This window comes from Nannobrachium achirus (genome assembly GCF_963921795.1).
Source record: "Nannobrachium achirus genome assembly, chromosome: 16".
NCBI classification, from domain to species: domain Eukaryota; kingdom Metazoa; phylum Chordata; class Actinopteri; order Myctophiformes; family Myctophidae; genus Nannobrachium; species Nannobrachium achirus.
In genome coordinates this window covers 2,113,962-2,129,627 of record NC_137823.1, presented here as the reverse complement: position 1 = coordinate 2,129,627, position 15,666 = coordinate 2,113,962, and the positions used below count along the sequence as shown (strand labels likewise).

The window sequence follows — 15,666 nt, the reverse complement described above, 5'->3', positions numbered from 1 at the left end:
CACACACACACACACACACACACACACACACACACACACACACACACACACACACACACACACACACACACACACACACACACACACACACACACACACATATACTGTACACATATACACACACAGATATACTGTACACATACACACAGATACTGTACACACAGCTACGGTAGCACACAAACTAAACATTCATCATATTTATAGAGCAGGGGTCCTCAATAGGCGGACCGCGGTCCATGTCCGGACCGCGAGGCACCGCCGACCGGACCCAGGACGAATTATAGTAAAAAAAAAAAAAAAAGAAGTGGAAAAACATCTCCACGTTTTTGTTTCCACTTCTCTTATTCATTCACTTTCATTGCATGCGCTGAGTGTGTGAGAGAGAGAGAGAGAGAGACAACGACGCGCTGATTGGCTGATGCCGGGCAACAAAGTATTATGGGCTGTCATGTCTTTGACAACGATGCGCTGATAGGCTGTTGCTACAGACCGCGGAGGTTTTTGGAGCAGCAGCAACAGCAGTAGTTTCAGCCATAGAGTTATAATAAGAAGCTTCAGCCACCAACAATGCAACTAGTTATAAATCAGTGGGGTTTCATTCACGCAAAACATCATCAACGTGAATACGTTTGCAGGATTGTAATCTCATCTCCAGAGTTTGTCGCGACGTGCCACGGCCCGACGGCCCGTGACGGCTGCCTCTCTTTCTGCATGGATGTTGTTCTCCCATGGTTCTCTCCACCGGGGGAAATGGATGTGCTGTGTGGCAGCGCGCCGCATCCAGTTGGGGTTACCGTGCGGCACTTAACGTGCGTCGATACCACGAAGCGACGCTGCGCAGCCGTCCGCGTTCAGTGTGTGCTCCCCTGTCTCTGACGAGCGACACCTTGTTTTCATATCGATATTCACGTTGCGACACAAGCATAAATTATTCGAAGATTATCCCAGTTTGTTAAAAGAAACCAGAGCACTAGCGCAAAATATCTCTGCTCCATTGAACATTCTGTTCTCCCTGCTTTAATGGGTTGTTTCTCTTCAATCAAGTAAGGCCCCCAAATGATTTTGGAGGAGTCACCACTCCCCAGCCCAGATGACAGTGAAGTCATAATTTAAGGACCCTTTTAATAAAGAAAGAAACGGGAAAAGACCATTACTGCATGAAGCCTGGTGGGCGAGGTTATTACTGTATCAACAAACTACTACTACTACTACTACAAAAAAAAAAAAAACACATCAGCCATTGTAAAAAAATAAAAAATAAGAAAGGGATCCCTAATAATGTAAGATGAACAATAATGAGGGCAAGTGGCCATGACTGAGGGCAAGTAGAACATGACCTGTACTTTCCAGATGGACAAGTGCCTCTGAGACCATAGTGTCAACCCCTGGTTGGTACTTTTTTGTATCTTAGCCTACTATTTAAGATTGACCGACATAATAAAAATAAGCCAATATAAATATATTAAATATATATATATATATATATATATATATATATATATATATATATATATATATATATATATATATATATATATATATATATATTAATTGTTTTATTTTTTCCCCGGACCCGGGCCTGTTTCAAAAAAATATTTGTGGACCTTCAAGATTTGTATTTGAGGACCCCTGTTATAGAGTATAGATATTGATACAGTGACAGTCAGTGTCAGGCTAAGTCTACACATTAATAAAGATTTACGTGCAACTCCAAGTACAGATTTACATTTGACATCGGTATTAGGCTACAGTATTTTAGCTGGAAAAAAAACTGCCAACTGACATTTGTCCAGCAACAACTTTCAACAACAATTTTCAACATGTAATCTCCTGTGTGTACGTACAGTTCAGGGATAGGGCCTATTCCACTCTTGGTCCTGTGGAAGAGGAAAGGGCTCGACACCTCAATGAACCGGTCTGGTTTAGGCACAGGGGGCTCTGTGAAGGCAGGGAACACACGCACGCACGCATGCATACACGCACACACGCACACGGTTCTTATCTTCCGTTACATTTTAGCATATACTGATCAGAATATGCCTCCCTATGGTTCTAGATCCCTTGCATTAACACCAGTCATCTTTCTTTATTTTTGCCATCACAATCAGCCGTTTTAAAATGTCAATGTCCTTTTTACGGCATGGCACGTGGCTAGCCATCTGTCTGTCTGTGTGTCCATAGCTAATCTGGCAAACCCCTGGACAGATCAGCGCCAAACTGTAGCAGCATGCTGCCAGTATTCCATACTTCTTGAAATATTGAACTTTTGTCAACATTTTTTTACTTTCAAGTCAACGAGGCTCGGACGTAATAGATACATCACGGACGACAGGCTGGCCACATGAAGTCTTGAGATCCACATTGGAGCCACACTGTTCCTATGTGGATCTCCAGATCCACATAATTGGATCTTTTAAAATCCTTCCCTCAATCTTCCTCCCATCGTTGCATCAGCCAACTGTTGGCTCCCCACGCCGTCTGCCCTTCCCTAACCCTCTCCTTCAAACCAGAGACCACAGGCAGGGGCGTCACAAGGGGGGGGGGGGGGGGGGGGGGACTGGGACTGAGTTACAGCAGATCTACAAGCTCACAGCGCAGCACCGAGTGCCGTGCTGCGAGCTTGTAGATCAGATTCTTTTGAAAAGTCGTGGAAACGTGTGCAAATCTTTGAATATTATGTATTTTTATGCGAACATTTGTAACTCAAATTTTGCTTCTGGGGGTTCCCTGGAACTAAATATTTTGAGATGGGGGGTCCGTGGTCAAATACTATTTATCATCTTTTTTTGACATTTTCAATTTTTTTCAAAAATAGCAGAACTACAAGCTCACAGCGCGGCACTCGGTGCCGCACTGTGAGCTTGTATATCTGCTATTTTTCAATAGTTAACATTCATGGGGGGCCCGCAGTGAATCCTTGTACCCAGGGCCCAGAATTTGGTGTGACACCCCTGCCTCTCCTTCAAACCAGAGACCACAGGCGGTGCTTCCATTCATCACCATGTCCCTTCTTGGTCTAATGGTTTCTCCCATAGAGTATATATAAAATAGAGAGCGGACGAGCCCCGCCCCCACTATCATTTCAATGCAAGTGCTCAGTGGCGTTTTGAAGCAACGGCTACGTGCTAGCATGTAGCTAATCCAGGTGCATTCTGGGGAATGGCCCCACTATCTAGTGGGGCCAAACGTCACGAATGACGTCACGAACGACGTCGACGTCCATTGAACCCCATTGTAGACCCCAGCGCCGCGCTCTTATGCTCGTGCATGTATGTTTCACCCCGCCTGAAATTCCAGCTTTGGCCAGTAGGGCGGCTGCTTCAATATTTACAAGCCGTTCTGGGGGCTTGGTTTCTCCCCCTGCCCTTTAATCACCTCTGGGCTCGTCGGTGAGCAGGGTCTGCTTGCGGGGGCGGATGAGTTTCCAGCGGGGCACAGGGGGCGCTTTGGCCGGGGCCTCCAGCGGACACGCCCGGGTCCGGGTCAGCAGGACGGTGTGACTGTAGAGCTTGGAGAAACCGTACCGGCGTAGGCACTCTGAGGAGTCCGACTGGTCGCACGCACGCACGCACGCACGCACACACGCACGCACGCACACAAAGTGAATTAGTCTCCTACAACCACTTACACACGGTCAGATGTCTGTCGAGTCACCTTAAGGACAAAATCAAATTGTGAAAGGGACATTCTAATCCAAGATGGGAATGATATTATAGACCAGCAGGCAATGTCCTGGATGATATATTATTTACCAGGAAGAACTCCCTAATCGGGAGATAAGCAACGGTCAGGTCACATACACAGACTTTAGAAGGCAATAGTAGCCAATCAGGAGGGAATATGGGAAATGGGACAGATCCATGTTGATGACATGACTTTAGAGATACTGTGCACCGCTTTGTGTGATTTTTGGGCAAAATCTGTAGGAGCAGTGTCCAAAAAAATTTGTTTTGCAAGAATCGGCCTCATGGTGGCGCTGGAAGAGGGTAATGTGAGAAAAAGTGTGACGTGGCGGACAGACAGACGGATGGACGGACAGCCGGTGGAGCTTTTCATAGTAGCTTGCGACCTGGCGGTCGCAACAACCAAACAAGAGAAATACCTCCTACATCTGTGGGAGCTGCAGTCTGGAACAGAACTGGCACATTATGTTGCTAGTGTCTATTGAATGGTGTATCTAATACAGTATATTTCAAATCAGATATCATTGTACACATTAACATTATGTAAGTGTATGGTATATACACTATATAGCACACACAAGTTCATGACATTGCACACCTTATGGTATAAGGTCGGCCCAGACACTAATAAACGGCAAGGGATTACAGTACACGTCTGTCCGTCTGTAAACAGCTAATCCTGGTCACCGCTGTGTACCGATCGCCGTGAAACTTTGCACTCACACTTCCAGTAGGCCAAGGAAGAACCTGTGCCCCACACGTTTTTAAATCGGACCAGTCATCGCACCACCATGAGGCCGATTTTGGCAGAACACACTTTTTGCTACTCCTCGTACTCTGCCTAGAATTATTGAATGCTTTAACCAGTGAAAAATAGCAGATATACAAGCTCGCAGCGCGGCACCGAGTGCCGCGCTGCGAGCTTGTAGATCTGCTATTTTTGAAAAAGTCATGAAAATGTGTGCAAATCTTTGAATATATGTATTTTCAAAGCGAACGTTTGTAACTCAAATGTTGCTTCTGGGTGGTCCCTGGAACTAAATATTTTGAGATGGGGGTCCGTGGCCAAATACATATCATTTTGGGGGTCCTTCACATGAAAAGGTTTGAGAACCACTGACATAGTAGTCTCTGAAGAACAGACTAACTGAGCTCCAGTTAAGTGAAAAGGACCTTTTCTTTGACGATGGCTGGCCAGATTGCTGACATATAGAAACATAGGGTTTTTCAAAAAAACCTTAGAATGATTCAAAAGACACTTATAGAATCGGGTCAAAATTCTAATTTTCACGATTTTTCAAAAATAGCAGATCTACAAGCTCGCAGCGCGGCACTCGGTGTGAATCCGTTACCTTTCCAGAGGGGAGCGGTGAAGGTGTGACTTACCATCTCAGAGCTCATGTTATTGAGAGCATTATAGCTGGCACACACCAGCATCTCTGGGCCAGGAAAACACATACCTGACAAACACACAAATATAAGTACATGTTAAATATCGTCACTGTCGGGCAGAAACCTTGTATCTCCAAGTTTCAAATTTGTTCGTTTTTTCGAAAGGTAAAGCCCTGTTTCATCATACAAGTCTGTCGCAAAAAAACTAGTAAAAATAGCAGATCTATAAGCACACAACGCCTCGCGATGCGATCGGCTATTTTCACTATTTTAAATCAACGACGACAATATACATACTCATGAGTATATGAGTTTGTAGTACTGTATGTGATCGTAGATCCTCCAGGTTTTTCTTTACCTGTATATGTCATCAAGAAAGACGGTTCAAATTCCAAATTCAATTCTTGCAAAAAAGAAATTGAAAAACCCCCCAACAAGAAACACTCAACATGGTATAAACAAGGCACAGATACAGTACAGTATCCTGCCACAGAGAGCCTTGTGGTCGGGTCCACTTTCTACCGCCAATCTCACTGTGTAAGAAATGAGATGCAAATAGGCCAGAAGACATGGAAAATCAATTTGACGAACCATGGCTGGAGTCAAGGCAGATGAAAGAGCTGCAGGATTGATATGAGCCAGACGTAAAGAACAGAATGAAGTAGCGGTTACATTCTGATTTAACCCATTTAGGCCTATAGAATTATTGAATGCTTTAACCAGTGAAAAATAGCAGATATACAAGCTCACAGCGCGGCACCGAGTGCCGCGCTGCGAGCTTGTAGATCTGCTATTTTTGAAAAAAGTCGTGAAAATGTGTGCAAATCTTTGAATATATGTATTTTCAAAGCGAACGTTTGTAACTCAAATTTTGCTTCTGGGTGGTCCCTGGAACTAGATATTTTGAAATGGGGGTCCGTGGCCAAATAAATATCATTTTGGGGGTCCTTCACATGAAAAGGTTTGAGAACCACTCACATAGTAGTCTCTCAAGAACAGACTAACTGAGCTCCAGTTAAGTGAAAAGGACCTTTTCTTTGACGATGGCTGGCCAGATTGCTGACATAGAAACATTTTCCAAAAATCTTAGAAGGATTCAAAAGACACTTATAGAATCGGGTCAAAATTCGAATTTTCACGATTTTTCAAAAATAGCAGATCTACAAGCTCGCAGCGCGGCACTCGGTGCCGCGCTGTGAGCTTGTATATCTGCTATTTTTTTTATATTTAAAGCATAAAATATTGCGTCATAATGTGTTCATGACGCAAATGGGTTAAGCATTTCAATTTATGGATGCCAATGCAACATATCTGTGAAAAGAGGGAAAGAGACTAAGAGACCGACAGCTAGAAAGAGAGAATATTCGGTTGAATTCTTCCCGGAGCACAAAAGCTTTGCAGATCTATGCCAATACGTGTATGTACTGTCAGTGGTGTAAAGCAACTAAGTACATACAGTTTTGAGGTATTTGTACTTTACTTGAGTAGTTCCAGTTTTCAGTACTTTTACTTCTACTCCACTACATCTCAGAGGCAAATAGTGTACTTTTACTCCACTACATTTATTTGAAAACTTTAGTTACTAGTTACTTTGCATATATAAATGATTATATTATAAAACATATTCCACTTTAGCCCTATTTTATACCTAGGCTATTTGAAAATAGCTGATCTACAAGCTCACAACGCGTCGCATCGCGATGCGTTGTGAGCTTGTAGATCTGCTAACATTTTGTACTTTTACACAGGTACATTTTGAATTCCGGACGTTTACTTGTAACAGACTATTTCTACATTGCAGCATTGGTACTCGCGGTGCGAGGCGTTGTGTGCTTGTAGATCGGCTGTTTTCACTAGTTTGGTTAATTTTTTAAAATGATAAAAACAAACGGTTTTGGACATACAAGGTTTCCGCCTGACAACGACGATATGAGACAGAGAGAGAGAGCGAGAGAAATGGAAGAAAGTCCTTTCCCTTTCCAAATCAAAGACAGCAAATTGTCTAAGATTTCATTCTTCACCATGAAGCCATGGGATTTTCAAAGCCTTTGAGGGATTCATCCGGGTTATGTAAATTGAATATATTGAGTTGTGAAACATTTTTGAGAAACATTTTCAGCAGAAAACACATGGTGAAATAATGAAATAAGCCACGGATTAGAATATACATTCTAATAATACACACATCTTTGGGTTTCTGATACTAGTAAGACGCCTCAGGGCAACAGCTAACCAGTGATGTATATCGGACCAGTTACCCATATATGGAGATCCATGTATTGTATATAGTACATCCCTTTTATGCCCATACATGGAGATCAATGTCTGAATCAGCCACACAGATATGGGCTGTCTTCCTCCATATATGGGCATCACTTCCAAAAGATCTTTGGAAGTGATGCAGACACCTTTCCCACAAAAGAAAGATCAGCTAAATAAATTTAACCCATTTAGGCCTAGAATTATTGAATGCTTTAACTATTGAAAAATAGCAGATATACAAGCTCACAGCGCGGCACCGAGTGCCGCGCTGCGAGCTTGTAGATCTGCTATTTTTTAAAAGTTGTGAATATTTGTGCAAATCTTTGAATATATGTATTTTTTAAGCGAACATTTGTAACTCAAATTTTGCTTCTGGGTGGTCCCTGGAACTAAAGTTTTTGAGATGGGGGTCCGTGGTCAAATAAATATTATTTTGGGGGTCCTTCACACGAAAAGGTTTGAGAACCACTAGCATAGTAGTCTCTCAAGAACAGACTAACGGAGCTCCAGTTAAGTGAAAAGGACCTTTTCTTTGACGATGGCCGGCCAGATTGCTGACATAGAAACATAGGTTTTTCAAAAAACCTTAGAAGGATTCAAAAGACACTTATAGAATCGGGTCAAAATTCAAATTTTTGTGATTTTTCAAAAATAGCAGATCTACAAGCTCGCAGCGCGGCACTCGGTGCCGCGCTGTGAGCTTGTATATCTGCTATTTTTCAATAGTTAAAGCATAGAATAATGATACACAATAATGTGTACCCGTTCTAAATTTAATAATCGATATGGCGACATTATCTTTTAACAATCTAAGTTGAATTAGGGTGAATGTCTCTAATAGTAAACCTGTATGGCTCTAGCATCCAGGATGACTTGCAGGCTGTCATTACAGTTAATGTTTCTTCCTCTTGCTCCGTCAGATCTTAACCACACGTGACGTGACAATGGGGCCTCCGCTGACCTGCTGCAGGCTTGCCAAATCATTCTCCATGCCCCCCCCCCCAACCCCCCGGTATTTATTTATACCTCACATCAACACATGCAGCAGACCATATCACAGGGCGGAGTAAACAGGAAATGAGGCATGAAACAGAAAGAAGACTAGTTTGACCGGCACAGGCTGTTTTGCAATCAGGGGCGTCAATTGGGTATGGCAGGGGTATGCAGCTGCCATACCCTGGGTCCAGGGGGGAAAATAGAAATTACTTTTAAATATAAATCCATGAATGTCTCTTTGTCTATCTATGTCGTTAAAGTACAGTACAATAACTACAAATGCTACATTTAACAAAATGGTCACTTTAACAAGGTATTATAATGATATTCCCCACATTTGTAATTTGTATTCTTCCCATCTTGACAAAATGGTAGCCTATATTCCCAGGTCCCGCAAGTCAGCTGCACAGGTGCAATTCATTATTGTTAATTATGGCAGGTTTACTATAAACATGCCAAGTTTAGCTGAACTTGAACAACCATTCCAGGCTGCCATATCCAGCCCAAGAAACCGTAGAAACGGGGTAAAAAATAGAATGTACTTCTTAAAATAAATGTATCATGCCTGTTGCTAAGGTATGGCAACATGACTGGTGTCTTCGCGTGCGTGCAAGACACCAGTCATGTTGCCATACCATAGCTTTTTCTGAACTGACGCCACTGGCAGTATGCAAGGGCCATAAAGCCTGATTTACTGTATACTTGGTTGTGCAGCGTGTCACCGAAACTGGCAAACCTACAAGAACACCATGCCTTCTTTTAGAATCTTTTTTTTTCTTTTCATTTTTTCTACATTTTTATCCCACAATTTTTATAAACGATTTTTTCACCCAGTGCCAATTGTTAAATGTAATCGTGGGCGCTGCTTTCCCTCTGCCAACCTGGGCAGAGCAATGAACTGTGCTCTTGCTTCCTTCAATGCACGAGGAGTCCAAGCTGCTTCTTTTCACCTGACAGGGGGGAGGTAGCGTATGGAAGGAACACGTTATTCCAACCAGTTTCTTTCCCCTCCATCAGGTGCCCCGGCTGGCCAGGGGAGGCACTATAGACCTTATTCACACCGCGTCCATCTTGGATCACATGATTCCTGGGTTGGTAGCCTGCATTACAAACCATTGTGAACAATGGAGTGATGGTCCCAAAATATGAGTTCTGTTCAACCAATTTCTTTTTACCAAATTGACAAATGGGCAGATGACAACATCAACATCCCCAAAATGATTAAATAGAAGGGCTTCAGTAACTGGATTGATTACATCTACGGTAACAATATAAGGTGAGTTTGGTTGCAACGTGTACAAAAACTTGCTATCTGTGCTGTGCTTTGCTCCACCATCATATTAATTATTTGTTGTTAGATTGTTCCTGATTAATATGCAAAAATCACGAAACAGTAATATCAACTATATGATGGCAGAACAAGCACTAGTCTGCACAGATACTGTAGCAAGTCTTTGTACAGAGTAACATTGCAACCTAACTACCATGAATATTGTAGATGTACCCTTCTATTTAATCCTTTTGGGGATGTTGATGTTGTCATTTAGTTTTTGTTCCAGGTTTGTTCATGAGCTGATCAAGCCGGCTCCATTCACTGACGCGACCGTGGTTTTCCCAACGACCCTGAGCGCAACGGTGGGGGCGGGGGAGTGTGGGAAGGCTATTGCCCATCGGCCCCCACCGTTGCGCTCAGGGTCATTGGGAAAACTGCGGTGGCTTCACTGACATGTATTTTATCGCAGTTCCGGTGCGAGTTCTGGCACCCATGGTGAGCTTCATAGCCAGACATGGCAGATGCCAGGTGGTCACGTGTTTCCATTCCTTCTTAAATAACTTCCTTGTGCCAACCCAGGAAGTCATGTGATCCAAGATGGCCGCGGTGTGAATAAAGTCTATAGAGACCCGGATTACTGTCAACCACACCTACAGTAGAGTATGGGCACTGGTGACACGGAGGAGAGAACATGCCTCCAGCGCCCCTGGCAGGAATCGAACCCAGGACACGCACCTAAGTATAAACCAGGCTTTAGTTACTTTATTCTAAAGTACCAGCGTGGCGGTAAAATCAAATCACTGTCTCAACGTCCACAGAGTGTGCAAATAGAACCAAATGGAGTTAAATAAACAATGAGAATGTTACAGTGCTGATTGGAGCTCCTCAGAGTGACGGAGCCATGAGGGTCCAATTGGAGCGCGGTGTTGGGAACCAGAGATATAACTCATTTAGGCCTAGAATTATTGAATGCTTTGACCAGTGAAAAATAGCAGATATACGAGCTCACAGCGCGGCACTCTGAGCTTGTAGATCTGCTATTTTTCGTGAAAATGTGTGCAAATCTTTGAATATATGTATTTTCAAAGCGAACGTAACTCAACTTTTGCTTCTGGGGGGTCCCTGCAGAACTAAATATTTTGAGATGGGGGTCCGTGGCCAAATAAATATCATTTTGGGGGTCCTTCACATGAAAAGGTTTGAGAACCACTGACATAGTAGTCTCTCAAGAACAGACTAACTGAGCTCCAGTTAAGTGAAAAGGACCTTTTCTTTGACGCTGGCTGGCCAGATTGCTGACACAGAAACATAGGTTTTTCAAAAAATCGTAGAAGGATTCAAAAGACACTTATAGAATCGGGTCAAAATTCTAATTTTAATGATTTTTCAAAAATAGCAGATATACAAGCTCGCAGTGCGGCACTCGGTGCCGCGCTGTGAGCTTGTATATCTGCTATTTTTCAATAGTTAAAGCATAAAATAATGATACACAATGTGTACCCGTTCTAAATGGGATAAATGATGCAGGGGTATGAGGATGATTATAGCCATTCAAGGACAGAATTATTGATGGGCGTTTTCACAGAGAATATGGAGCGTTTCTGTATGACAATGAAATATTCATCCTCGTGCTCCATGCTGTACGTGAATAATGTACGCAGAGGGAGGAACAGTTCGTTTTGCACAGACAGGGAACATACGTGTAGCATGCCCTGTATTCCTATGCTTATAATGCCAGACAAACACAAGTGATGATGCGGCTTAGTAGATGGAAAACACTCTAAAGTAAAACAGGTGCAAGTATGTTCAGATGAATCTGTGTGTGTGTGTGTGTGTGTGTGTGTGTGTGTGTGTGTGTGTGTGTGTGTGTGTGTGTGTGTGTGTGTGTGTGTGTGTGTGTGTGTGTGTGTGTGTGTACACTAAACATACTTTCTATTGTGGGCTGCTCGGCTACATTGGGCTGTGGGGGGACATGAGATCCATCAGTCTTCTTGTCCTTATCGCTTTCCTTCATTTTCTTCTTTGCAGAATCTGCTGAAACATTTATTTGAAAACTAAACAAAAGTGTACTTGAAACTATGGAACTATGTTCCACTTAATTGATTTCTCAATGAGCTCATCTGGATGAAACAGCGAATCGTGATCAATGAGCTAAAAAATTTACAGCGGTTATTTGCAGCGGTGACGTCTTGACGTTGGAGCGTCGGTCACAAGTCTATCTATTCTAGACCAATCCACAGAGAGCTGCCATGTAGTTGTGGTGTTGCGGTGTGAAGCTGTGGCCGTTGACGCCGCAGTTATGATTGCTGCTCTGTGGAATCGACTACATGCCAGCTCTCTGTGAGCTCATTGCTCACGACTCATGGAAAAGGGGTTACATACGTAACCTAAACTTTGTTTCTCAGTTGGTAAATTAATTAGCAGATCATGATTACAAGCCCCGAGCTTAATTGGGTAAAACACACGTAATGTACCCTAATGTAATCAATGGTGTGGTCAAATCACTCAATTAAGTGTCCAAGGACTGTGCGTGCGTGCGTGCGTGCGTGTATCACCTTTGCTTTTCACTGGGCTCTTGGTAGGCGGAGGTGTTGGACTTTTGCAGTCGTTCTGGGGAGAATCCGTCCTCACAGCTGATTCTTTGGCCAGGAGCTCTTCCTCTGTGGGGTGTGTGAATTTGGGGATGGATTCCAACAAGAAATCCCACACTTCTCCAGTACATCTGGGCCTTGAGTGGAGGACAAAGGGAAAAATGAAAGAAGCCCTTGTCTTGTGTATGATACCCCATGGAAAATGCTCTAGTTCATTCTGTAAGCCTTGAGTTTAACACAGCCATAACAACAAAGCTGATAAGTCCTAGCATCATCTTGGACTCCCAGTTGGCACCTTTAAGCAAAATTCTTCACATAGACTATAAAATCCCTTACAGTCTAGTATAAATAACTACTAGTAAGACGCCTCAGGGCCATCTGGCCAGTGATGTATATCATATATGGAGACCCCTGGTACCATAGATGGAGATCCATACTGTATATAGTACATCCCTCTTATGCCCATACATGGAGATCCCTGTCTGAACCAGCCACACAGATATGTGCTGTCTTCTTCGGTGCCATGGCATTGGTCCGAAGGTTCATTAGTCCAAAGGTTCATTAGTCTGAATTTGTTAAGAATACTATGCCTAACCCTAACCCTAACCTCAGTAACCCTAACTAAATACGGACTAATGAACCTTCGGACTTATGGGTCCCCTCTTCTTCCATATATGGGCATTCCCATATGAAGGCATAAAAGGGATTCTGGGGAATACCCATGTATGGACTTTTATCACCTGTGATGTCACAGTGATGTGTCAAGGGAACCAACCCATACAGGGGTGGGCAACTTTGATGATGGCGAGGGCCACTATATTTCCACCTTCACTCCAGAGGGCCACATTACACTAGTCCTACTTTGACATACAAAAGCAAATATAGCAGATCTACAAGCTCAACTGCGACGCATTTTGAGCTTGTAGATCTGCTATATTTGCATCTTTTAAATTGAAATGCTGAATATTTTTTTGTTAAATGTAATTGGAATCCTGAAATGTAACATTTTTATTCAATTTCGAATCCATTTATTTATTAGTTATATTCATGTTAACTTTATGAACTTAAATACAAATACAAATACTATATACTACTACTATACTAGTCATTAAGCTACTAATATAGTCTGAAGGAAGTAAAGCGGGTCACGTTTGCATGTTTGGAATTGTAACAGCTGAAATCAAAATATATTAGTATTCTGATATTAACCAGGGGCCGCATTAAGTGAAGGTGGGGGCCGCACGTGGCCCCCGGGCCGTCAGTTACCCATGTATGCCATAGACTGTAAAAAGTACATTGTAATCATTTCTTATGGTAAACTGCGACCTTCAGTCGCAATAATAATACAAAAGGATCGCTATTGGGATCGATAAGCAGAATCGATAAGGTGATCATTATCAATAAAGATCTCTCTAAAATAATTATTTTCATCCCTAATGCCAACTCTCCATATTGTTGTAGTATTAATGTGTGTCATTGTTTCATTCTGTTGTATTTATTACAGTGTGCATGTATTCACCCTCAGGACTCTTGGATGAGTAGTCATCCATGGGCTAAAAGAGGTCCTAATAAAAACTAAAACCCATAACGGCACCATCTGTTATCTGTTATATATCGTCGTTGTCGGGTGGAAACCTCGTATCTCCAAGTTTAAAATGTGTACGTTCTTCCACAAAGTAAAGCCCTGCTTCATCATACAAGGCCGTTGCACAAAAGTAGTGAAAACAGCAGATCTACAAGCACACAACGCCTCGCGGTGCGAGGCGTTGTGTGCTTGTAGATCGGCTGTTTTCACTAGTTTAAATCATTTTTAAAATGATAAATGCAAAACGAACGGTTTTGGACATACAAGGTTTTCACCCGACAACGACGATATGCTCAAACTAGAACATGTTCACCAGGTTGAATTACACTGGTATGACATTTCCCTCTGCGTTGTACATGCATTTCAATACGGCACGCACTGACCCCATACGTACATCTGCAAACACACATACAGTATTTAATGTACTGTACATACACATCACATAATATTATGTCTGCAAAGTCAAAAATACTGTATGCACGTCATATCTTACTACCAGATGTTTATTAGATGTTTTGAGAGCACTTTTGTTGGCAAAAGAGGAAATCCTGCACAGAAATCTTTGAAAGTCAATCTTTGATTGACTTTCTTGATAACCTTTCATGTAATTATTTCACCCGTCAGAATACATCCCAAATAGGTCATCTCTTCTTTGCTTGACAACCAATGGTTTGGATCCAAAAAGAATGGATTCCGTTTTAACAATGTAATTATTATCAGAAAGACAAGTGCGGATTTTTCAACTTGCATTTTGTCCTCGCCCGAAACCAGGAGTACCGAGTCATCCGTGAACAAGAACTAATTGCAGTTACAGGCTGCCGCTGATTTCATGTCATTAATTGCGACCGTAGGTCGCAGTTTACTGTCAGAACCGGCAAAGCTTGTCCGTATGTATGTACCTGTATATATGAATGTATTATGTGTAACACCTGATACTGTGCTGATGTGTCACTGTGACATCACAGGTGGCATCGCAGTGATGTCAGATACTCAGAGCAGGGATCTCCATATATGGGCATAAAAGGAATTCTGTTAGGGATCTCCATATGGGCATAAAAGGGATTAGTGATGTCAGATGCCCTGTTAGGAGAACCACACTAACAGAATCCATATTTGGCCAAGACAGATGGCGCGACGTCGCCCTAAACCCTTAGGCGTCTTACTGGTGTATAGGAGGAAAAGTAACAGTCCTAGTAGGCTTCCTTGGAGAACCCCACTGTTCACTGGGGGGACGAGGTGTCTTAACACATCGGACGCCCACGTGGTTTTGATGTCTTAATTTGCTGGTGCCCATGGCAACGCGTCAAACGCGTCATTTTACCTACCGGCGAGAGTACTGGCGAGAAAAGTAATCCGAGTAAATGTAATCCGAGTATGTCCTGTTTATTTCGCGAAAATCTTTTCTTTCAGTCAGGACCGTTTTTTATCATTTCTAAGCCACAGTGTTTGTGTTACGGCATGTAGAAGAGGCTGCCGTTTTGAGAAAAAAAGGAAAAAAGGAAGAGAATCCGGAGAAAACAGCATTTTTGTGCAGCCGCTAAACAGGAAGTCAACGAGACACACAGCACGTCCGGGTGACGTAATTGCGCGCTGCATGTTGGGAAATGGAGTTTGTTTCATCACCGCGGTAGCCAAGTGCAGTAGCTACAGTACAGTATAGTTTACTGTACAACGCGTCAAACGCGTCGTGGGCCTCCAGCGACATCAAAGAAATTGACTTGTAGACACCACGTGGGCATCCGATGTGTTAACCAACACCAGGGTCTAACTTTCTCAATGGAGGAGTACTAAGACCACCTCCAACTACTGCAGATGCACTGCTTATATTGTATTAAAATACTGTGCAGTGTGTACCATGCAGATTGGTTAAAATAATGTTTTATT

The 15,666-nt window shown here is 42.8% G+C and overlaps 1 protein-coding gene across 1 annotated transcript in view; it reads right to left on the bottom strand.

The window, feature by feature from the left end:
- The window catches only part of adgb (androglobin), a gene marked incomplete at both ends in the record, with an annotated part of 172,218 nt that overhangs the window by 117,205 nt on the left and 39,347 nt on the right, over positions 1 to 15,666 (bottom strand). The window contains 4 exons of the mRNA XM_080744164.1: positions 1,845 to 1,938; positions 3,376 to 3,550; positions 5,070 to 5,143; positions 12,162 to 12,328. Of these exons, the coding sequence (XP_080600290.1) occupies positions 1,845 to 1,938; positions 3,376 to 3,550; positions 5,070 to 5,143; positions 12,162 to 12,328 (510 nt within the window). The remainder of the gene's footprint in view (positions 1 to 1,844; positions 1,939 to 3,375; positions 3,551 to 5,069; positions 5,144 to 12,161; positions 12,329 to 15,666) is intronic.